At 49.9% G+C, this 22,516-nt stretch overlaps 6 protein-coding genes across 16 annotated transcripts in view; 4 read left to right on the top strand and 2 right to left on the bottom strand.

Annotated features, from left to right (window-relative positions):
• svep1 (sushi, von Willebrand factor type A, EGF and pentraxin domain containing 1) overlaps nucleotides 1–501 on the top strand; it is a 29,464-nt gene extending 28,963 nt beyond the window's left edge. For both annotated transcript variants that reach the window (XM_037260671.1, XM_037260670.1), the window contains one exon: nucleotides 41–501. In XM_037260671.1, coding sequence (XP_037116566.1) covers nucleotides 41–71 — 31 coding nt within the window. In that variant the 3' untranslated portion in view covers nucleotides 72–501. The remainder of the gene's footprint in view (nucleotides 1–40) is intronic.
• The window catches only part of LOC119128357, a 252,135-nt gene that overhangs the window by 214,293 nt on the left and 15,326 nt on the right, over nucleotides 1–22,516 (top strand). The window lies entirely within an intron of this gene.
• txn (thioredoxin) lies at nucleotides 373–2,229 on the bottom strand. The gene is made up of 5 exons (XM_037260812.1): nucleotides 2,052–2,229; nucleotides 1,099–1,203; nucleotides 929–994; nucleotides 639–704; nucleotides 373–560 (listed from the first exon to the last, which is right to left on the bottom strand). The coding sequence occupies exons 1-5, from the start codon at nucleotides 2,076–2,078 to the stop codon at nucleotides 489–491; spliced, it is 336 nt and encodes a 111-aa protein (XP_037116707.1). The 5' UTR covers nucleotides 2,079–2,229; the 3' UTR covers nucleotides 373–488.
• On the top strand, nucleotides 1,203–22,250 carry poln (polymerase (DNA directed) nu). 7 transcript variants are annotated; one of them, XM_037260729.1, is made up of 19 exons: nucleotides 13,814–13,834; nucleotides 13,903–13,962; nucleotides 14,077–14,141; nucleotides 14,596–14,660; nucleotides 15,142–15,225; nucleotides 15,568–15,657; nucleotides 15,743–15,799; nucleotides 15,870–15,926; nucleotides 15,999–16,064; nucleotides 17,382–17,439; nucleotides 17,993–18,070; nucleotides 18,506–18,617; nucleotides 19,049–19,126; nucleotides 19,802–19,933; nucleotides 21,348–21,458; nucleotides 21,527–21,605; nucleotides 21,679–21,746; nucleotides 21,819–21,880; nucleotides 22,212–22,250. In XM_037260729.1, the coding sequence occupies exons 4-17, from the start codon at nucleotides 14,598–14,600 to the stop codon at nucleotides 21,700–21,702; spliced, it is 1,089 nt and encodes a 362-aa protein (XP_037116624.1). In that variant the 5' UTR covers nucleotides 13,814–13,834; nucleotides 13,903–13,962; nucleotides 14,077–14,141; nucleotides 14,596–14,597; the 3' UTR covers nucleotides 21,703–21,746; nucleotides 21,819–21,880; nucleotides 22,212–22,250. The 7 variants fall into 7 exon arrangements, with proteins under 7 accessions (XP_037116620.1, XP_037116621.1, XP_037116619.1 ...); XM_037260730.1 differs by lacking the exon at nucleotides 15,142–15,225; XM_037260725.1 differs by lacking the exons at nucleotides 15,568–15,657; nucleotides 15,743–15,799; nucleotides 15,870–15,926; ... (9 more) ...; nucleotides 21,819–21,880; nucleotides 22,212–22,250 and adding exons at nucleotides 1,203–1,446; nucleotides 10,721–10,845; nucleotides 11,330–11,420; ... (3 more) ...; nucleotides 12,954–13,114; nucleotides 13,177–13,289 and having other exon boundaries at nucleotides 13,704–13,834; nucleotides 15,142–15,160.
• Nucleotides 3,252–6,967, bottom strand: LOC119128404 (prostaglandin reductase 1-like). 2 transcript variants are annotated; one of them, XM_037260783.1, is made up of 9 exons: nucleotides 6,821–6,967; nucleotides 5,658–5,785; nucleotides 5,520–5,565; nucleotides 5,178–5,237; nucleotides 4,860–5,027; nucleotides 4,155–4,428; nucleotides 3,975–4,080; nucleotides 3,524–3,642; nucleotides 3,252–3,398 (listed from the first exon to the last, which is right to left on the bottom strand). In XM_037260783.1, the coding sequence occupies exons 2-9, from the start codon at nucleotides 5,761–5,763 to the stop codon at nucleotides 3,288–3,290; spliced, it is 990 nt and encodes a 329-aa protein (XP_037116678.1). In that variant the 5' UTR covers nucleotides 5,764–5,785; nucleotides 6,821–6,967; the 3' UTR covers nucleotides 3,252–3,287. The 2 variants fall into 2 exon arrangements, with proteins under 2 accessions (XP_037116678.1, XP_037116679.1); XM_037260784.1 differs by lacking the exon at nucleotides 4,860–5,027.
• On the top strand, nucleotides 7,657–10,580 carry haus3 (HAUS augmin-like complex, subunit 3). Its single transcript, XM_037260732.1, is given in 7 exon segments — nucleotides 7,657–7,700; nucleotides 7,702–8,219; nucleotides 8,221–8,602; nucleotides 8,689–8,898; nucleotides 9,161–9,393; nucleotides 9,815–10,094; nucleotides 10,310–10,580. Coding segments are annotated over 7 exon segments (1,890 nt in total). The 5' UTR covers nucleotides 7,657–7,661; the 3' UTR covers nucleotides 10,538–10,580.

Genomic DNA, 22,516 nt, shown 5'->3' with positions numbered 1-22,516 from the left:
GGCAAAGCAGATCCTAAAAGATTTTCCTCTGTCGTTGAAGGAAACGGAGGTCGGGATACTATCACTTCTAAACATTTCTCTGGCCCCTGTTGGCAGGGGACTTCCTCACAAAGCAAGAACCCATTTGTAATATAAAGCTGTATTTTTTTTCATTATTAAGAAACAACAGTATTGAACATACGCTGCTATATATACACACACACTTGTACAAATGATGTATGTTTGTCCAGTCTATGTAAAGTAACTTTTTTTTTTTTTTTTTTTAAATTGAATTAAAGCATAAATGGCTGTATTTGCTTTTGACACACTTGGTAGGTGTGATGCATTTGTGATGACAAAAAGAGTTACCAGTGATTAAATCCACAGCGGAAATCATTTCCGAGCAACTCGGGCCAATGTTTTATTGAAGCGACGTTCTTGTCACTTGTTCCAACACACACACACACACAAGACATGCACTGAATTCATGCTGGGTGGAATAAAGATGGTTACTGTTGTTTACTTTGTGATTTGATCAATTCCTTGAGTTTTTCAACATTGGCCCCAGAGAACTCAGCTTGCTGTAAAAAGTAGGAACAAAAACAGAACATTGAGGAATTTCAAATTCCACAAGATGACATCAAAAGTGTTATGCTTACCTTCTTTCCATTCCTGTAACAGTGGAATGTGGGCATGCAGTTGATGTCGCATTTTGAGCTCACCTCCTGAAAAGCACAAAGTCCAAGTCAGTCAAAAACAATACAATTCATCCCTGATTTAAAAATAATAATGAAAGATGGCGGCGAGCCTTGATACACAACAGGAAGTCGATGTAAAAGCTCAAGCTGCTAATGACACTTCAGCGGAGGAAGTTTCGCCACTTTCCTCATGACCACAGCTAAGATGTTTGAGGGCTTTTGGCCACCCTTCCTGCTTCTAGCGAGCGTACCTGACACTTATCCACATCCACTTTGAGGAAAATCACATGTGCGTAGTCCGGGTCTTTCGACGCTGCCTGCAAGGGAATCCACCCTCACCCTTTAGTTTAGCCATCACATCACGACGCACAACATTGAACAGAAGAGACAACATTGAACAGAAGAGACATTGTTGGCTCACTTCAAAAACAGGGCCGATCATTTTACAGGGTCCACACCAACTTGCTGTGAAGTCCACCACAATCAGCTTGTTTCCGCTGTTATTCAGGTAATCCTCAAACTCTTCCTGGGGAGCAGAAATCGGGGGGTATCGTAGCAGGGCAAACAATTCAACAGCACAAACGACCGTTCGACTTGTCCCGCTGACCGCGAACGCAGCATGACGTCAGCATCAGGTGATGACCAGGTTCGAGCTCCATTTGAACAGAATTAGTCCGAAATTGGACGAAGGGAACATCGCTGAGGAAAAAACCACCCGAAATCGAGCCAAGGCAACCACTCGAGTGAGACGAACTCAAAAGTTAATGAGGTGAGTTGGAAGAAAGAAAAAAAAAACAAATCGCACATTTGTAGCGCCTATTGTAGTTGACTCGTCAAGTTTCTTTGGAGGGGCAAATTACAGTAGCCCGTTTTCCCGCCTCACCAGCTCGACAATTTTATTGAATCCGACGTTACTTTTCACTGATCCAAAATACTCCAATGTAACTTTTATTCTTGTCGTTAACGTCCTTTGGATTGGAATTGCGGTGTCCGGAAATGTAGGTGTGACGCCATCCTTGTTTGCCGAAGAAGGTGGCATTAGCATTAGCTTCGATAGCGGCCGGCCGGCCGGCTCTGTCAAGCCAATGGATGGCCCCGCGAGTTAGCTCCGTTAACTCTGCCCAATCGGTCACTATTTTCAGGTTCACCATTAGCGATGTACCTTGAGCCTTTTTTTTTTTTTATCGTTCTGTCGTTCTTTCTGTAACGATGTCGATTCGAGGTCCCAACCATTACTTCAGTAGTTAATATGTTACAAAGTCCACACACAAGTGAACTGTTCCAACCTTCGAGCAAAGGGTGGGAACAATCGTGGAGACATGCCAAATGATGATGGTTTGGGCTTTCAAATACCCGGAAACCGAGCCAACTTACCAAGCTTTGAATGTTGATCAAACCCATGGCGATTGTTGCTGGGGGAAATGGGCAAGGCAAGGCAGCTAGTTCACTTTTGCAAAACGCTTGAAGGCCGGCCAAGTGGAAATGACTCGTCTTGTGTGCCGTTACGGCGGTTTGTACGCAACACGCTCCTCCCTGCGGCAAGCTCAACACAAGCACATGAGGAAGTCGTGTGATTCTTTTCAAAATAGAAGGGGTAAGTGCAACCACCAAAATAAACGTTGAGTGCTTACTTACACGCACATGCCGAGAGCTTTTAAAACACACTCGATGTTTTATGAGCTTCATTCTGTTTTTCACATGATGTCAACCTAATCCACGCAATGGTGTTACGCTTCGAGACTATTTGTATCATTTGTGTTTGTCTCTGAACTGAACCCTACACGTGTAGTAGTAGAAATATCTCACTATATGAAAGGACGGTGGTGCCCGACCAACCACATAACCAAGTGGTTCACTAACATTAATAAATGAAGAGCATCTTTGGTAACCGTGGCGACGAGGCTCTCGCGACCGCCATTCAGATTCAAATCAGGCAAAAATAAAGGGTTGGCCCACTTGAGCGGGGAGGCCTTCATCTTCAATCGCCGTGCTATTTAATTGGATTTAACAGACTGTCGGAGTAAGACACGATAAATGTATCTTGTTAGAGCCAAACATACCTTTTAGATTTAGAATGGGTCTCTTCAGACCACAATAAAGTTTACCCCCACGTTTAGGAAATTGTTGATGTTCAGCTCTTTGTAATGTCAGTCTTGCGCCATTGTTTTTTACTTAGTAGTCTATTGAATAGTTTATACAGTACCTTGGAATTTAAAATGATTTTAATATCACAAAAACCTGGGATCTGGGCAACAATTTGGCTGCGTACCAGACTCCCCTGCCCCCCCCGTCATGTGTCAAGCTTGTGTCAGTCTGCTTTATTGTCAATTTCTTCACATGTCAAGACACACAAAGAGATCGAAATGACGTTTCCCACTATCCCACGGTGACCAGACATAGTACACAATATACACAAAAGTAAAAACAAGAAGGCAAGGCATATGCAAAAGACTTCAGGCTATCATTGCTGCCAATCGCATCATCGGTATTGCGAGGCTGCCAAAACCTGCACATGATTTATTCCTTTTTAAATGCTCAATACATCAGAGAGAAAAAGTTGCGTTGTCATTCTTGCGACTTGTGTGGTTTCCATCACTTGGTGTCTTCACATCAGACTGCCACGATAGCCTTGCCGATGTTTTCTCCTCGCAGCATTCCCATGAAAGCCGCCGGCATGTTTTCAAAGCCTTTGGTGACGTGTTCGCGGCTCTGCAGTTTACCCTGGAAGACGGAAACAAAAAGCAGCCGTTTGTTTGCGAGACGGAAACCAAAAGCAGCCGTTTGTTTGCAGGGAGGAACAATGCCGGCAAGTCCAACGGTGACGTGTTTTTCCTCCCTCCACGAACCTCTTTCAACCAGGCCATGAGCCTCCTGAGGGACTCTGGGTGCTTTGGTTCCCATCTGCTTTGCATGAAGCCCTCCATCTTGAGCTGCTTGACGATCATGGTCATTTGAGGATACGGGCCTGTCGGAGCGACAGATACAAGCTCAAAATGGCTCCCCACGGTGGGGCTCGCCAAATAAGGCCTGCGGGCCACATGAGGCCACGTTTTGTCCAGTTATATGCTCATCATGGCCTGGCCTAGTTCCCCCACGGAAAGCAGAAATCTGCTTTTAAATGACCTTGGTGATAAATGTATTGACCAAAAAATGCAATGAAATATTTTGTTGAAACTCCCCAAAGAACAGAAACGACCAGCTTCCTCTCAAACGGCCGCTCAGTTTCTCAAAGGACAATGGCGCCCTCTAGTGAAATTGCGTTCCTTTAAATGAAAACACAAGCGCGCGTGTGCGTACCTGTCTGCGCCTCGGTGTCATTGTAGGTGGATATACTTCCACACACGGCGATTCTTCCAAAATCTTTCATCTGTGACATGGCGACGCTGGAGAAAGGGCCTCCCACCTGAAGAGTAGTCAGTCCTAAAAACATGAGGAGCAACAGAAACGCGAGGGCAGGAAGCGCGGTCGTCGGCTCACGTTTTCGAAAAAGCAGTCGTATCCATCGGGAGCGGCCTTCCTCAGAGCTTCCTCCAGGGAGCCCACCGTTTTGTAGTTGAAGGCCTCGTCGAAGCCCAGCTCTTTGAGGAAGGCCACCTTGGCGTCGGAGGCCCGCGAATCCACCACCTTGCAGCCCTTCATTTTGGCTATCTGCCCCGCCACCGAGCCCACCGCCCCCGCCGCCGCGTTCACCAGCAACGTCTCGCCCGATTTCAGCTCCAGGACTTCTTCGATTCCGTACAGAGCAGTCAGCCTGGTGACCGAGAGGATGTGCAGTAGGTAAGGATCCGGCTCGCCTTTTTCCTTCAACGCTTGCAATGATACCGTATAGTCGCAGTTGAACGATTGGATAGACGCCAGCCAGAAAAGAGTTCTTTTGTGTCGGATACGGAACAAGATACTGTTCTTAGACTGCTAGCCTAACCTACACAACGTTTTGGTATCTTTCTATGTGTGACGTGACGTGACGCGACGCTCCTCACTGGTTTCAACTTCAGGGTCACAGCTACAAAACGGCCGCGTTCAAGTCACAGATCGAAGCTAACTGCACCTTTGTCTCGGCGGACACGTTCCATTTCTACTTTGTGCAATACGTTGTTGCGACGGAATCGTGACTTGCTTTTGCGTTTGCCGCAAGATGTTTGACAACAACTACCTTCATCCATCCCTCCCTCCCTTCCTTACCCAGGCATGCCCACGATGCCAAGAGCCAAAGACAACGAAACGTCCCGAGGCCAATCGGGCATGACCGGGATGAGGTCGGAGCCGTCCGACACGGTGTGTGTTCTCCATCCGCCGCGGCCCACGACGTGGGCCCCTACGGGAAACGCTGCGTTTTTGCTCTGGATCACCCTACACGACAACAAAGCCAGGAGAACTTTGAAGACGTGAGTGACTCATCCTAAACATTGCCATTCCATCCCAGTGAGTCAGTCAGTCAGTCTGTCCTGTTTGTTGCTCTGCGGCTGCACATGTGCACGATGTCGTCTCTCTGCTCCTTACTTGGCCACTTGAGTTCCGATCATCACGTCTCCTTCTTTCATGCGAACGCGGCTAAAAGGCCTGAGCAGACAAGAAGTGACTTTATTACATTTGGCAACGCAGACTTTCAAATCGCGTTAGAAAGAATTTCAAAGTAGGAAAAAAACATCCGATTGCAAATGATGAAACTGAAATCATTATTCCACATTATTTTGTGACCAACATCAGCAATAAATTCATTTGTATTATAATCAATAATATAATATTTATATTAAAATGTTATAAGATTTAAAAATGTTTGAAAGTCTCCCTAGAATGAATTCTAAACTTGGAACTTTTTAAAGCGGGTTTCTTTTCACTGACCTCATGTAAGGGTCAACACTCAGAAACAAGGCCTCCAAAAGCACCTCTGAAACAAAACAAACGGAACACAAAAGGCAATAAGACGGAAAGACTGCAGTTTGATAGTTGAACGTGAAAACAACAACAAAATGGCCGTACGTCCATCTTTAGGCTCGGGGAGCTCCTCCGCTTTGAGCTGGAAGTCGCTTTCCTTGGGAAAGCCTTGGAAATATTTGCTCAGGGTCCACGTCTTAGCTCGAACCATGGTTGGGCGTTTGGGTCAGCACCTGGATGGACCACGTTAAAATGTCATGCCGAAAATACGATCGGGGAGGTTGCTGTTTCAACCCGGGCAAACGCAATGTTTATCAACGAGATGATTATTTAATGTTCGCAAGTCATTAAGGATAAAATGACCATTTTAGATAAGCGTTTCACTCCAAATTGCGAATGATTGGTTTTTCTCGTGTGCCTTGCGTTGGCCTTGCTACGGTTCGGGGTGTCCCCCGCCTACTGCCCAAAGTCAGCCGAGATAGGCTCCGGCGAACCTCGTAAGGAGAAGCAGTTTGGAAAATGGATGGATGAATATTGCTCATCCGTAAAGTACTTCACCGACTATAGAAAATAGTTACAATTTTAACGATTGTACATGCTTTTTCTTTCATAAAATATTTGGGTGATTAGAGATAAATGGATCGTACTTGCGATCAGGAAATAAGCATCATTTTGGTATCATAAACCGTTAATACGTTTTTTATTCACTTAACTGTTTAGTTATAATTAAAATACTCAAGTACAATTTTAAAAAGAGCCAGATTTTTTTTTTAGAACAAAAATCACCAGTTTACATCAAATACAAAAGTGGTGTGCTAAATCATTTTACGTTTTTCACTGTAATAAATAAGCTTTCCCACAATGAAGAACTTTGCCGTTAATTGAAAAAATAATGACATTAATATTAAGAAAATACGGATGATGAATTTATTACAAAGCTGTTTTACTCCGATTTAAACCTTTACTCGACGTATTTAGTTTTACCTACTCTACAAATTACACGGCCCGACTGGCCTCTTCAAAACCCCATGTGGCCCTTGAGAACAAAAGTCTGCACACCCTTGAGTTAAACTCGTGGTGTTCTTCATATCCCGTATTCGAGCAAATATTCTCCGATGCGGAATGCAATTGTTGCCGAGTTCGTTTCAAGTGAATTCTTGAATTAAAAAAGACTGCGGGGCATTTGGAGCGCTAGAACATGTGATTTAGCAGCTTCCTCGTAAAATTCATAAAGAAGAATACATTTCGACTTTGCCATTCTCCCTTACCAGTTATTGTCGACTGTAGGACGAGGACAGTAGGCGCCCTTTCCAACTTGGGTATTGCGGCGATTTTAATTTGAGGCAGACGACTATAAAAGATGGGCGGAAACTAAAATGTTTGGCTCGCACGCGATTGGCTGAAAGCACGCGTACGTCATCATGTCGACAGTGTCCTCTGTTGATGACGTTCAGGCTTAGGCGCGCGTTTCAAGTCCGCGGCCGCCTTCGAGTGGCTGCTTGCGAACCTGCGGGAACCCGATTGAAATTGTGAGTTGTGTTTCATCACTTTGACATTTGGTGTATCTCTACAGCTATTTTTCCAGTTCTTTATTTTGATGCTCGCTATGCTAAGAGTAAATACCAGGAAGCTGCCTTCTATATGCTATGCTAGAAAGATGGAGACACAGCTGTGGAGCCTTCTCTGCGAGGGTTGCGGAAGAAAGTCGAACGCTCGTCTCCAGGATTCCTACTCTGTGATCGGACGTGGCAGTCTTCAATGAAATCAACTCATTCGTGCAAAGAGTGTCTTAGAGAAGGGAAAGCAAGCTAAAGGCATACCTCAAGCTACCTTGCTAATCCCATGTCCCAAAGAGACACTGCCAATTGCGTCTGCCGTTTCTAATTCATCACCAACGCAACAAAATCTAATGGTCATAGAAAAATGATTACATCTATGGAACAATCGAATCAAGATGTTTAGCCTCAGCGCCACAAGAAGACCTCATGTGCCGCACGTCGGTTGGCTTCTGTTGTTTTTAAATGTGCTGGGTAGGATTGGAAGGAAAAACTCAAGTTAACAAGCCTTGTAAACATCCTTGTTCCCTTCCAGTTGCACAACAACAAGATAATGCGAGCGCACATGTTAAGCGGTGGGCATTTTGTGGAGGGCCATGGCTCGACTGGGCTATCCCGACGCAGCCTCTCTGGAGCCCTCCGAGTTCGACTGGATGTTCAACGGTTCTCCGGAAAACCTGCACTTCTTGCGTTTTGTCTGTCAGAGCCTGAACCAGAGCAATGTTTTGACCACAGAGGAAGTGCGGGCTTATCGAGAGCTCCAGAAGTCCGGCATGCCCATCTTGGACCAAGCAGCCTTAGACAAGGTCCTGAAAACCATCGGACCATTCAAAGAGAGCAGTTCAGCCGAGGAGTGCGTCACTGTAGAAGATTTGGAAGGGGAGTTTCAGGCGTTGATGAAGGAGAAGGCTCTGAAGCAGCAGCGCCTCAAGAGGCTGCAGGCCGTGGCCGCTTCCGGTGCGGATGTGGACCTCCGGCTCGCCGCCGAACTGGAACGGGCTGCGTCCCGGCTAAAGGAGGCTAGCGCTTCTCTGGAAGCCGAGAACGCCAACACCAACGCTGAGCTCCAAAGCCTCGCAGACAAGGCGGGCGAGCTGACGTTCGTGGCACCTGTCCGTTCAGCCGGAAGCGGCGCAGGCATCCGCCGGCAGAAAGCGCGAGCCTCTTCTTTCTCAGCTCTCTCTCGATCCGTATCTTCGCCAAGAGGAGCTCAACACCAAAACGCTCGCCGCTTTCGCTCGGAATCACTTCTTCGCGGACCTTGTTGACACCTCCTCCTCAGAAAGTTTCCAGGGGTTGGACCTCAGCTCTTGTCAAGGAGAAGAGAAAGAGGAGGATAAGAAAAAGAGTGAAGCGGCGCAAAAGAGGACCCATGTGGCCAGACTTGAGTTGGTGCACATCACGACCCAGCACCAACTGATGCAAGCCACAGCAGAGGAGGCGAGCGTCAAGGCCGGGCGCGACTGGCTTTCTGAGAAGTTGGCGAGCGTCCAGGTAAACGCGGAGCGCCGCGACAAGAGCGTATCGGACGATTCGGTGCGTGGGCGTCACCTCTCGTGTCGACCGCTTTACCCCAGCAGCGTATCGCCAACCCGGCCTCGCTTCGTGTGCGCGAGGTGGCGTCTAGGATGGAATTGCAAGCCGTGGAGGCGGAGATGGAAGTTCAGCTCCACGGACCGGTGTCCCCGGTCCTTCGGGAGTCCGCCCGGCTGTTCGTCGTGCCGGTGCTGAAGGCAGACTTGGCCCTGCAACTGGCTCTACAGAGCGATCTCGCCAGCCAACTGGATGAGGTTTGTGAACACAAGGACCTCTCGTGTTTGCACTACAGCATTCTTCCAAAGGACCAGATCGAATATGATGAAGGCTGCGGATTGGCAAGCCATCTACTAGCCCTTTTGTAATGCTTTGGGATCCATATCCTGATTTATAAAAATGCATACTACATATTTGGCAGCTGTCGCTTTAGCTTCAGTGACTCTCCCCTGTGCTGGTGACATTAAAAAAAAAAAAAAAAACAACAACCAATAAAATGGCTGTCAAATTTCTTACCAGGTACGTGATCATCTCCTCCGCCAGAAGGCCTCCTTCGACGTCCTGCACTTGGCTCAGCAGATTGAGTTACGAGAGTGGCGAGCGTGCCTGAATCGTCTAGCAAACGTCAACAGCAGGCTTGTCGAAGAACGCGACGCCGCGTCCCTCAGATTGGGCGCTCTGGCGCATCCCGAGTTGGCGTTAAACACCAGGCCGAACCCCATCGTCACCAGCAAGGACGCCACGTTCCGCAGGTAACGCGTCGAAGCAACTTTCTTGCACCCTGGTTAGCCAGGCCTTTTGCATCATCTTGTACGTCTTGCACAATTTTTGCACTGTGACATAAAAACAGTGCGTCCACTGTGGGCGTTGCGGCTCCCCATTGTTAGCCATTTCTTCCTGAAAGGATTTTTTAATTGAAGGTATCAAATGGTCTGCAGATGGCAGCAAAGCACCATTTTTTTTATTTAGACCAAACTTCATCTCCATCATACTTTGTAGTGACTACTAGATTTCACAATATGGTGGCAAACGGCTATTTTTCACAGCTCCTTGATACCGAGACGGCGTCAAAGTAGGATGTTATAAGTCCGAGTTTTGGGACCCAGCTCAGTTGTATGCTCGCACAACGCTTAGGCTTCAGTAATGGAGCAGTCTTCTCATTTTCCCCCTCAGACTCCTGCGGCTCCTCCTCGAGCACCATTCGTCCCGTGGGAGAGTAGAACCTTTTCAGACATACGAGGCGCTCAAGCAGGCTGCGTGCGGCTTGGCAAACAACCTCCAGGCGTCCCATCAAGCGCTGACAGCGGTCAGCCGGGACCAGGACTTCACAGTGGCTCAGGTTCAGGGCCACTGCGAGGCCCTTCGCGAGGCCGTGTCCTCGGAGTTCCAGGAGCTGCGTGTAAGTTGTCCTGTGGCCACTGCTGACCGGGAGCTGCTGTGTCCCCATGCGCAGGTGGGTTGCTTTTATTCCATGTTCTCCTCCTCACCACCAAACAGCAGTGCATTGCGGACCAAATCTGCATGTGAGAGTTGGACTGTTTGTGCATATACAGTAGTAAGCTGGTGGCACATTGCGCTTCCTCTTTTGAGCCACATTGAAAATCCCAAAAGCTAGGTCCAGCTATGAACACTTATGTCACACGTTTAATCGCCATCCTCTGCCCACAGGAGTTGATGGAAAAACTCCGAGAAGCAGAATCGTGTTTGGAGCGTTTACAAGAAGCCGTCCATGAAATCAAAGGCAAGATCAACACGAAGCACCTCCAGCTGGAGTGCAATTCCCTCCTCAGACACGAGAGAGAGCTCTACATCCGCTTCCACTTGGATGTCCAACTCCTGCAGAGCGCACTTGAGGACCTGGAGCGCAGACGGCTCCTGACGAGCAGACGGGAATAGACCAATGGAAAACGTTGTCTAAATAAAGAATTATTCAAAGAAATGGATAGTTTTGAAATTTTTCACATCATGTTCCTTCCATCCATCCAACATCTTTTTATGTATCTAGTTTTGCAACAGCGTGACAACGTCCTTGTGTTTTTGACGCGTTGGTAATAAAGGTGCATTTGAATTCTGTTGTAGATCAAAATCAACAAACAAAAGCCCAGACAAGATGGAGAAAGCCAGTACCGGAACCCTGTCCGTCGCCGAGCGGGAGTTCTTGGACTTTCTGCAGGCCCAGTTAGAAGAAATCGACCAAGGTCAGAGTAAGATGTGAAGCTATTGCAGATGGTGTCAAAACTTTGAATCTTTGTGTCTTCTCCCCGTTCAGTCGCTGTCTGCACTCGCTGCATTCAATATTTCCCTTCTCTTTCGGTAGTTGAAATATTACGAGAACTGGCTTTGTTGTCCAAAAGTAACGACGGAAGAACAAGTGCCAATCAAGCTTTTGCGTGCTCAGTAAAAGTTGAACCCCGCTAATACTTTTAAACACAGTGCAAGGTAGCTTGAATTGTTTCTTTCCCTTGATAAATATTTAAAAGCTGCATTTTATGGTCACTGGGATTATGGTTACTTCTGTGTGTTTGATGATCGTAATCACAGAAACTGCAAAATGCGCAAATAATATTTCACTGTCCTGTACACAGTGCTGCACGGACGGACGGACGGACGGACACTGCTTGTACTCTGGAGAGAGAGAGAGATGTGAATCTTAATGATTATTTCTGGTTCTTCATTGATTGCGCTTAGGTCCTGATTTTGCCTTTGGAGAAATACAGGCGGGAATGCATCCGAGCATCCAAAGGGAGGCTGCGACCTCCGGCACTGTGGTCACGCAATGGTAAGTGACAAATGCATTTTTGGATGTCATGAAGACAACAGCAAAATGTCATGGGTGCCCAGCAGCGGCGCAACTGGGACGCGTGTCCTCGGCAGCAATCCTCCAAAGGACGGCAACGGCGGCGGTGATGTTGAGCTCGATCGGACGCGACCCGACGCAGGGATGGATTCACGGAATCAGGGTGCTGATTTGGGTTACTCTTGGATAGATGAACTCATCCGAGACCAATCTGAGACGGTCACTTGGCCAAGCTGCCGACTGAGGAAGGACGACGCGGTACCAATCGTCCGGCCTCCGGGAGCAGACTTGGATGAAGCTCCACCGAGTGCAAACGTGATGATGGGAGAGACGGACCCTATGAGCTGTGGCGCAACTCGCGGGAGTGCTCCTCCTGATGTTGAGGGCAATGACATCTTCACCTTGCGCATCAGGGAGGGCGCCGCCACCTCTGACCATCAGATCACCACCGACTTCGGGAAACCTTCAGCGGACGTGGAGATGGATTCGTCTCTGGATCTTTTTGAGGCCTTGACTTGGCCAGATTACGACGGCGAGGATGCTGAGAAAAGGAGCACGTCTCTAGAGAGTGCGCGTAAGCCGAAGGAAGAGAGCCACCCTGGGTGTAGTTTCATGATTAGAGATGCACAACCCAGCGGTGACGCTTCCAAGGCCAACGCCAAATCCCCCTCCAGAGAACAACTGGCAGACTGCACCAACTTGATGGAGACTCGCTCTCATAGCAATACGGGTAAGCGTGTCTTCTGGCGTATGCACGTCACCCGCTCGCCGACAAACCCGCGCTGACCTCCTCTGTCAATTTCAGGGAAGCCGCAGAGAGACCGCTACTCACCGAGAAGACCGCTGAAAAGAAGCCGAGTGAGGACGTGGGGCTGTTTTACAGAAGTGTCGTTCAAAATGGCCGCTTTGAAAAAGACTAGGGTTTTATTTGCGGAATGCGCGAGAAGTAGACTTGAAGTCCTTTGCATTTACACTTTTCAGAAGTCCCAGCACGGATGAAAATACTCTGGTTGAAGGCGGTCGTGCGCTCATATCATTCTGCTTTTCAGAAGACCTCCTCCTCGAAGCAGAAGAGCAAGTCGCTGCGCTCTGAAAATGCGATGAAGCCGCGCCAATCATCTTGGCGGAAGTCCAACCGTCTGTCCTCACCAGCCACTGGCACTCGGAGGCCTAAACAGCAACCGACCTCCGCTCGCGGTGCCGGCCGGGAAACCCGACAAAGCGGGGCCAGCAGCAGCAGCAGCGGCGGAGGCGGCGCCTGCGCCAGCACCTCTGAAATGAACTGGCCGCTCGCAATTTTGACCGGGGACCCTAAAGTGAAGAGCACCGAGACGCTGAGCCCAGATGAGAAAATGCAGATGATGGCAAAGATTGAGCAGGCTCAGGCGCTACTGCTTACCCTGGTGTACCAAGATGGTGGCACGCAGCTCCAGTCAGAAGAGGTAAGCAAATTTGGTCCTTCTGGAGCCGGGCGATACGCCCTGAAAAAGCTCACATTTTGCGTCCCTCCGCTAGAGTCCACCCAATCTCACGCAGCCGGTGTGCGGCCTCCTCCTACTTCTCGTCAATGACGTGGACGGCTGCCACGGGAGGCGCTCGCTCGGCCAAAACGACCTCCTGCTCTACCACAGACTGGACCGCGACCCGCCGCAGGCCCAAGAGCAGATTTTCACCAGGTACCGGGTTTGTCTGTGCGTGGGCGTGTGTCACCGGTCCGCACATTTTGCCTTTTGTACAGAGACGTGCTGCGGCGGATGCCCTCGCGAGCCGGTGTCACCGTGTGCTACAGAGCCAAGGAATGGCTTAGCACGGCTTTGCGCTTGTGCAGACAACACCTCAGCTGGAAACAAGGTACGTAGCGCAAACAAGAACTCGAAGCGAATCATAGAATCCACACAGCAGTTACGACAGACAAAGTTGCCAAAGGTTAGGCTGTGCGTCACTACGGACATACGTAAAAACGCTGGAGTGTTCTGAGAAAGTTGAAGGACGTATTTTGTCCCAATGAAAAGTTGTCCAATCTTTCCCCAAATTGAACAAGGGGAGAGCGAGAGTCGTATTTTTCTAGAGATGACCTTGAAAGCCATAGCTCTGGCTTGCAACGTGACACCGGTTGTCCCGAAAACGATAGCTCACTATCAAAAATAGCCGCAAAGTAGATACGTTCTAAGGAGAGACTTGCGTTAGAGTGATGGCCGGTTGAGCATCATTCCATGTCAACTGGCCCACCGCTCCTCACCAGTGGTGCCTTTCTCTTTCCTCCAGTGTCGGGCTGCCGTATCCTGGACCCTCAGGTGTCGGGCTGGCTGCTGGACCCCGAAGATCCTTGCACCTGCTACCCAGACCTCTTTCGGAAACACACCCGCAAAAGCCTGCCCCCCGCGACGCCGGCCACTGTACGTAAGCCTCTCGAGGCGCATCTCGTCATTGTGAGCCACACTGTCATTTTGTGCCTGTGTCCCAGGTCTTGTTGGAACTCTATTCCCTCTACGACTTGAATGAGAAGCTTTGTGCTGAAATACGGGTACAAAGACTCTCTCTCTCTCTCTCTCTCTCTCTCTCCTCTCTTTCCTCCTCTCTCTACACTTGGACGCCTGGTTCGCAATGATCATGCGGCTTTGCTCACCTGTGCTTCCAGTCCCCAAAGCCTTTGGAGGCATCTCCTCGGACGTTGAGCTGAAAATGCATTCCGATTTCTAGCAGGTGATTGGACTCATTCACGTCCTTTGGGGCTCCACGACGCAACCAAATTGCCGCTAATATGAATGGCGGACAGCCTGGACACGCAACGCCTGTTTAATTGCACCCCCCACGCCTCGCTCGTCCGGCGTGGGCGTCATTTGTTTTCTTCCACAGACGCGCAAGATACGGGAATCTCCTGTTCTTTGACAAAATGACGTAGGGCACGCTTCAAGCTCAAAGACAAAACAAATGACAGGCAGAAAGGTTATCGGCGGCTATACGTCATCTGAACGGATGGAAAGATCCACACATTTTCTCCATATTACTTTTGAAACACCGTTGCGACAATTACTCGACATCAGTTTCCATACAAAAGTCAATGTTAATTTCTGGGGAGCAATGAAGAGAAACTGCTTGTTATTGGGCTGGCTCTCCAATGATCCCACAGTTGTGAAAGCTGCTTGTACTGTTTCAGCCATGGAGAGCCAGCGCATCCAGATGGACACAGACGCTTTGATGCATCTGTCAGACCTGCTCAAGGTAAGCGGCCAAAAGTCTTTTCCGCGGCCGGCCATCGTCCGCCTCGTGTCCTTTTCTTGTTTATTTTTTGCAAACAGGGTGACAATTCCAAGCACGCGTCGAGAAGGAGCATGAGCTGTACGCTTCGGCCAAATTGCTGAGTCGTGTGTGTGTGTTTGCGCAAGTCTCCGCGTGTTGTTTGCGGCCGAGCGGTCAAGGTCGACGCTCGTGCCGCTGAGGCTGCTTGTATTTGGGTGGCCATGTGTTGAATGCATTTGCGCTATTAAATATGAAGGAAAGACACGTTTTCCATTTGGGGCTCAAGTCTGAAATGTCTCCAACACAACACAAAAGCTCTTTTTGTCATAAAAAACTCAAGGACCCATGGGGGGAATTCAGCCGGCCATTTTGTTTGGCCTATGCTCCACTTGGGTTCGAGGCCCGGTGGTGCGCGGTTGTCACTCGTAAATTTGGTTTTCTTTCACATTGCTGTCTCCGGCAGAGGAAGATGAACCATTTGGAGAAGGACGCAAATGTAGCCGCAGGACAAGATTTCCTCATGACCAGCCCCATCCAGATCCGTCACGTCAGTAACTCCATATGTGCTCTGCACCGGCTTTTTGACTGTTGGTTGGGGCATGACTGGATAACCAACCCAATATGATTTAAGTATAGTACATTTACACATAAGACAAATGGAGAAAGAAAAAAAAATCTATCGATTTCTCCCCCCCCCCCTTAGTTTTAAAGCGAAACAATACTTTCAAACGTGTGTAAAGTGTTGCAAAACAGCGTTGTGCCTGACACCCAAAAATGCAATTTGATTTGTTTGTGTTTTTTTATACTCATCATCAGTGATCTGAATTTTATTAGGCCAAATGAATATTGGTAGCAGCCGTTGTTTTGATGTTCTTTCTCAATTTGACAGGTTCTTTTCAAGAAACTGCGTCTACAAGAGCACCTAAAGAAGAAGAAGAAGAGTCCCCGATGCAAGAAGGAGACGGCATCAGCTAAAACAGTAGAGCCCAACTCTGCGTTTGTAAACGGCGGGAAAAAAAGTTCGCAAAATGGAAGATGACCCCCCTCCCCTGTCTTTGCTGCAGTTGCAGATGTACCAAGACGTGCATCCGCTACCGAAGATTATTCAGGAGTACAGAGAGGTGGGTCATGAGCGTGTCAGAACATTTTCCCCCTCTTACCGTAAAAAAACGTCCGCATTGTGTCCTCCAGGTGAAACGAGCCAAATCCAGCTTTGTCGACGATGCGTACGTGCACATGCTGACTAAGGTGAGTGGCTTTCTTTGATTGCCGGCGTAAACAAAGCCCGTCCCTTCCAGCTCACTCTGCAAAACTCCACAGGGCCACTTCTCCGCAAAATGGTCGCAGACCAGCGTCGTCACCGGCAGACTCTTCTCAGCAAACCCAGTAGGTGCAGAAAGCGTCGCTACGTATCCGCTACGCCGGCGCTTTGCCCATGAAACGTGGATATGGTCTTTTTTCCTCATCAAACACTTGATGCGAGCAGGGGGGGGGAGACTTGCATCGCTGACGCAATCCAAAAAACGGGAATCATCGGATTCGGCAGGGCAGTTTTGATGATGATCTCATTTCTTTTGTTTCTCGCTGCCCGAATAAATGGGCAGTATTGAAACGACGAGAATAATACCACAGCAATTGAGCGCGACCATACCAAGTAGTGTTCAGTCTTTTCAAGTCAAAGTCTGCTTTATTGTCAATTTCTTCACATGCCAAGACACACAAAGAGATCGAAATGACGTTCCCACTATCCCACGGTGACAAGACTTATATACAAACGAGTAAACAACACAAAAAAGAATGATCTTTACAAACCTAACCCCCGAGCTTCCGCCCTCCCCTGCTTGATTCGTTTTTCCATCCGCAGTAGGTACCCGCTACTGAGTCATAGTGGCCGCAACGTTCCAGTTGCGAGCTCAGCACCTCTCTTACTGCCAGTGCGGAGTTTACTTTTGTAATCGCCACGTGAAGCAAATACCAATGTGTGTGAGCACGTGTGTTTTTTTTTGTTTGTTTTGTTTTTTCCCCCCTGAGCATACGCTCCACGACGAGTCAATGGGACCAAATGGCCCGACACCACTTGAGCTGCGTTGCGTCTGTTCAACGAGGTCCTCGCAGTCAGCTTTCCGTTTGTGTCTCTTTGACGCCTCTGTGTGAGCAGCCATTTGTCGTGTCGCACATTTGCACTTTGTTGCCCACGCCCCGCCTCTGCGTCCTTTTTCACCGACCCTGCCTCGGTCACTCCCTCCCTCCCTATGTCTGCTGAATAATAATGAGGTGTGGAAGCCGAGAATTTCTTCCTTGGGCCTTTTCCCCCGGATGATCTCTTTAGTGCGCAAACGCTAGGCGCGGGGAGATCATGATTGGTTCGGATTTGCAGCCCGAGTTCCGCTCGGCGCGCGTGCGGCGTGACCCGTTGCTTTTCTCTTCTGCTCCCTTGGCAGCAAAATAGCTACCCTTGTCAATACGTGACCACACGGTGTCCAGGCCGATGATTAGCGCGCCTTTGCTGCTGTTTCAAGAGGCGTCGCAATCATCCAGTGGCGCTTGTGCCGTTTCCTTGCCCCGAGCCATCCTTTGAATATGACCAGCGTGTCAATTGGCTTCATTTTGAAATCCCCAATTCAACCCCAATCACACGGCGTATTAGAGACAAGTCTGCTTTGCTTTTGTTGCATACTCACCGTTTTGTTTGTACCCATCTAGAACTTTGACGCCGTTCCGAGAGAGCCGCTTAAGATCGCCCTGATGCCACGCGGCCAAGGTAAGGAGCACACTGGCGCCGGCTGACAATTATCCATGGATGTTTCTGAAATGTTACTCCACCGCACTGACTCCATCCTAAAATGGCAGCCAAGGCGAGTGACGCTGCGCAGTGATTTTGCCAACAGTGGACTGACCTGTTCACAAAGCGTTCCCTACATCTGTCGACACGGCGGCGGCCGCCGCATTGCAGGGCCGCCCGCGCTGGTCCCTTTTTCTCTACGTGCGGCCGTTGCTAACGTCAGCACCTCGGCCAAAGCTGCTTGTCATCAAATCCTGCTCCTTGCCAAACCCTTTCCTCACGCCCCGCTCTGGACTCGTTTTGCTGTCGTAGCGGCGTCGAGGCCGGTGTAGGATGCGGAGGCGACGTCCGCTGCGGGTGAAAACAATTGATGTGAACGCTGACCGTTTGATTCAATCGCCGCTACCGCTAGTTCAAACCCGGTTGAGAAGGAGCAAAATTGTTTGCTGGACCCGAGCCGATTCAAATACAGACTGCTGAAAATGAGACTTGAACGCACTTCACTTTCCGACTGTGACTTTGTTCTGCGCAGGAAGCGACCCGGCTGTGACCAGTGTTGATCCTCGTGCCGTGTACGTCTCGGAGGAAGGCTGGACTTTTGTCGCCGCAGGTGACGTACCGATCCAACATACATCGGCCGGCGTGTGAGGGTCGCACTCATTTTGTGAGCGCCCGACGACCACATTGTCCAAGGGAAGGGAGGGAGGGAGGGAATCCCACTTCTGCACGGGACCGGTCCGACGTGCTCGTCCTTTGGCCGCAAAATGGCCGTCCGCCACGGCTCGTTCCTTCACCGAGCACTTGATTCACTGTATGTATTTAGTATTGTGAGCATTTTACTGACAAAAGACCGTGCGCCGCCGCCCACAAAAGCCAAGCAACAATAATCATCATCGTACTCGAAGTACAGTAATCCCTAGTTTATGGCGGATAATTGGCTCCAGGAGCACCCGCGATAGATGAAAATCCGCAAAGTAGCGTTACCCTCTCATTTTGAACATACATCCATTCGGCTGAAATGAACATGTGCTCGTGTTCTTTTCAGGCTTCTGCCAGCTGGAGCTGCGACTCCTGGCTCACTTCTCCGGCGACCGCAAGCTCGTCCACCTTTTTAGTGACGCCGAGGCCGACGCATATGCTCTTTTAGCCTCTGAATGGTGGGTCGGACACACACGAGAAAAAAGGTCTGAAGTGTGTCATTTCAAAGGTTTTTGCGCAGCCTGCTCAGCAGCAGCCTTTTTCGAATGGCTCATCTGCCAATTGAATTCCCCATCAATTTGGTTCTTTGTACTGTGCGGGATTTTGCAAAATCTACTTTGAGCGTTTCCAGCTGTGACCGGCTCCAGTCGGGCTGCTCGTCCTCGTTTCTGAGGTCACTCCGGCCTTGAAGCCTGACAACGTTCTGCGGTCTTTTTATTTGCCCGCCCTGTCGGACGCTCCGACCTCTCTGTCTGTCCTGATAACTTTCCATTATCGACGCGTTCCTTCGTCAGAAGGAGATAACCATATACGTATCGCTTGAGTACGTTAACATTTGATTCCTGATGTGCTGTCATTCATAGGCATCTTCACCTTGTCTTTTATTCAGGATGCACGAGCGCGCGGCGGGCGTCAGAGGACACGGAAAAAAGCCAAGCGCATCGTGTCCTCCATTTGTATGGGAAAGGTTAGTACCGACGACCTCGACACTCAACTCGTTCGCGCCAGGAATGAGCTGGAGCTCATCCCGACTGAGCTTCAGCTAAAAGGTGAGGTACGTCCTGACTGCGGAAGAGATCGCCAAACTCAGAAGGTGGCAAATGTAGGCATCAAAAAAGAGAAGATAATAGACGGCGCTCAGCCTCAACCGGGCAGTCCCCCGGTGGAGGGATGCGTTGCCATGGAGACGGAATACAAAGATGAAGCGTCATTGGGCCGGGCAGATCTGTGCTACGAGCACACACGCAACCGAGCACAAAGCTCGACGTTACGGCCGTAAACTTCAACCCTCTCAATAGGCGGCACTTTGGCTAATACTGACCATCCGGACAAGCAAGTAGGAACTTGCTTTAGTGTCAAGCTAAACAGAAGCGAGGAGAAGAATTGAAAGGACACGTGGAGTCCCACTTAGCTCAATGCTAGCAAACAATGCAAAATGCCTTCAAATGACTAACGGCTAGCATCTGAGAAATGGATATCCGGAGTAGCACAAGTAAACCGATCAAATAACACCCTTCTGATTGATTAGCCGGGCGCCAATCGTCATACATAATGCAGAATATCGAATACGATGCTGGAGGAGTTTAACGGATGCTACACCAATTTCTGACAGCAGCCCATCCCTGTCTGTGCCCCTCCACAGGGCGCGATTGCCTGGCCAACACCATGGGCGTGACAATGTCGGCGGCCCACCGATTCCAAGACGGCTTCTTCCTGGAATTCCCAAAAGTGAAAGCGTTCACGCTGAGCGTTCTCCGGCAGGGCCGCAAACAAGGTACGTCGGGCGTTCTCCCCCGAGGTCGATAGGAGCCGACCTCGCTTTGGCCCCTGGGTAGGAAATGAATGCACCCGCTTTGGCCGAGGGAGGAAATGAATGCGCTCGCGTCGGGCCAGAACAAGATCAACGGCGGCGGCGGCGGCAGCTCAATACGCTTTAGTGCGTGTTAGACTTGAACTGCACACGCAGCACACCCGCCGAGACGCTTGACTCGCAAAATACGGCTCCCTAACAAAAGTGTGGTAACAATCTTTTTCTAATTACAAATCGAGCGGAAGCACGTTGCACGCGCGCTCCGTGCATCTGCCGCACAGTGGATTGATGAATGGTCTGCTTTTTTCGTGCGCCCCTTGTAAACATCACATCAGCCAAAGAACAAGCGAGCCGTGGCCCGTGTGACAACGTGTTCGGTCGGTGGCAAAATGTTGGGCGCCCAGAGCTACGAGACTAAAAAATTAATAAAAAAGTGGGCTCTCCTGCTGAATCTGCAAACGCCATCTTACCCTGGCGAGCTGGGCCGCATCGAATATTTCATTCACTTGGTTTGCTTTTCACGGACAATAAAGCACAACGTAATCGTCGCGACGCAACCGATCCCAAAACCGGGAATGCCTTTCGTCTTAAAAGTGGAGCGGTCCAAATATTGATGGTATCAATATTATTTGGGGAGTGAAAGCACAATTAGTTGATGTATTTATTGAAATGCTTCAGCCCTAGTCATTGTCGGCCCCGCTTGTGAGATTCTCAGGTCGTGAGAGTGTGGGGAATCCCGTTTGGTCGGCACACGTGCACTTGCGTGGATTATATGCAGGGGCAGCCTATTGCAACCCGGATAGGCGACGTCAGCGACCTCAAAGCGCCCCCCCCCAAGCGCCACTGGGCCCCAACGACAGGCGCAAAGGTCACCGTGCCAGTTGTCAGGGGGTCAGCGGAGGGGTTTTGTGTGGGCCCAAAGCGGTTGTGAGCTCACTTCCTACGTATTTGATGGGAAAAGGGCCATTCAGGTTCCGTGCCCCGGATGACTTTCCTCACAGTAAGGGATACTGCAGGGATTTAGTGGCAAGCCGTAGCCATTGTCCCGCTATTGGAATGTACGGCTCTGCTGGTGTCCAAATGGCCGCACGGCTGCGCATGTGTGTTGTGGTGGAAAGCAACGCCAGTGTGTAGTCATTGTGCACGGAGGCAGAAGCGCTGGTGCACTCCCATTCCTATACAGCCAGCCGCTGCTTCGCAACCAATCCGGGTGACTTTGAGCACACTAAAACACATTTTTGGAATGTGTGAGAGAACCTCTGTGACGACTGTTTTCTGCGCTTTGTGCAATCCCGCCCAAAGTCCAACACCATGCTTTGACTTTGACGGCAAACCAAAAACTCAAGACGAAGCGCTTTGGCGTGTCCTTTTTGCTCAGGTTTCGTGCGCTCCCTCTTGGGCCGCCAGCGCCCCGTGCGACACATCCTTTCGGAAGAGTCAGCCCTTCGCTTGCGGACGGAGAAAAAGGCCATTGCGTTTGTGCTGCAAGGTCGGTAAAGGTCCTTCTTCGCGTTGCGCTCCCGCCGGACGAGCTGAACCCAAGGTGGTTCCGTGCAGGTTCCGCCGCCGACCTCTGCAAGATGGCAATGATCCGAGTGTCCGAGATGCTCTCCGCCTCCGACGGATCGTCGGCCAGGTATGACCACGGCCGAGCCGCGGAAATGTTACGCAAAGGGGAACAAATCGAATGCGCGTGTCCGCTGCGACAGGCTGATGGCTCAGTTCAAGGATGAGCTCCTCTTCGAAGTGAAGGACCCGCAGGTGGAAGACTTTTCCGGTAACTACCTGTGATTTTCTATCTAGGTGTTGCGTTTTCCTTTCAGACCACTTCAAATGTGTCTCTGTGCAGCTCTGGTGGAGGGCACCATGGAGTCCTTGAGCCACATTGACCATCTGGGAGTCCATCTTGACGTGAGTAGCAAGCGCATACAGGCTCGGATCTGGGATCTCGCTCTGGCTAGGCACTTTGTGTGGAATTTGCCGTCTCCAAAACGGACATAACGTGGACGAGAAAAAGGGGAGATTCAACTGCCGGAGGTGGAGACTGGAGTAGGTCCAGCTCGCGACCGGCTATACGTAGCTGCGGCGGCTATACGTAGCTGCGGCTGAACGTGCGGCGAGTGGCGCCTTAGTCAGTAATGCCGTCGCCTCTGCGGCGCCCAGTGAGCTACATTGCGCGACGCGAGTATGCGGCCTCCTCTCCACTTAAATTGCACATGCAATGTATGTGTTTGTTTCCCAGGTGCCCCTGAAGGTGGCAGTCTCCTGTGGCAAGTCCTGGGGTTCCATGTCTGCGCTTCACATGCCGGCTTAGCTCATTCTCGCATTTGATCTCATTCTCTCTCCCTCTCTATTCTTACGTTTGAGCGTGTGTGTTTCCACGCTCCGTTTCCCACTTCTCGCTGTTTTTTTGTCCGACATCCGCATCGCCATGGAAACCCGGCAGCTGCTGCCGGCGCTGCTTTTCACATCCATCCGTATCCGGGGCAAGGGCAGCACTGGATTGCACCGGTTCTTCCTCTGGTTTTCGTTCGCACTGTTTTGTTC

The sequence above is a fragment of the Syngnathus acus genome, chromosome 10 (assembly GCF_901709675.1).
Source record: "Syngnathus acus chromosome 10, fSynAcu1.2, whole genome shotgun sequence".
Taxonomy (NCBI): Eukaryota; Metazoa; Chordata; class Actinopteri; order Syngnathiformes; family Syngnathidae; genus Syngnathus; species Syngnathus acus.
Note: the sequence above shows the minus strand (reverse complement) of the source record. Positions and strands in the feature narration are given on the sequence as shown.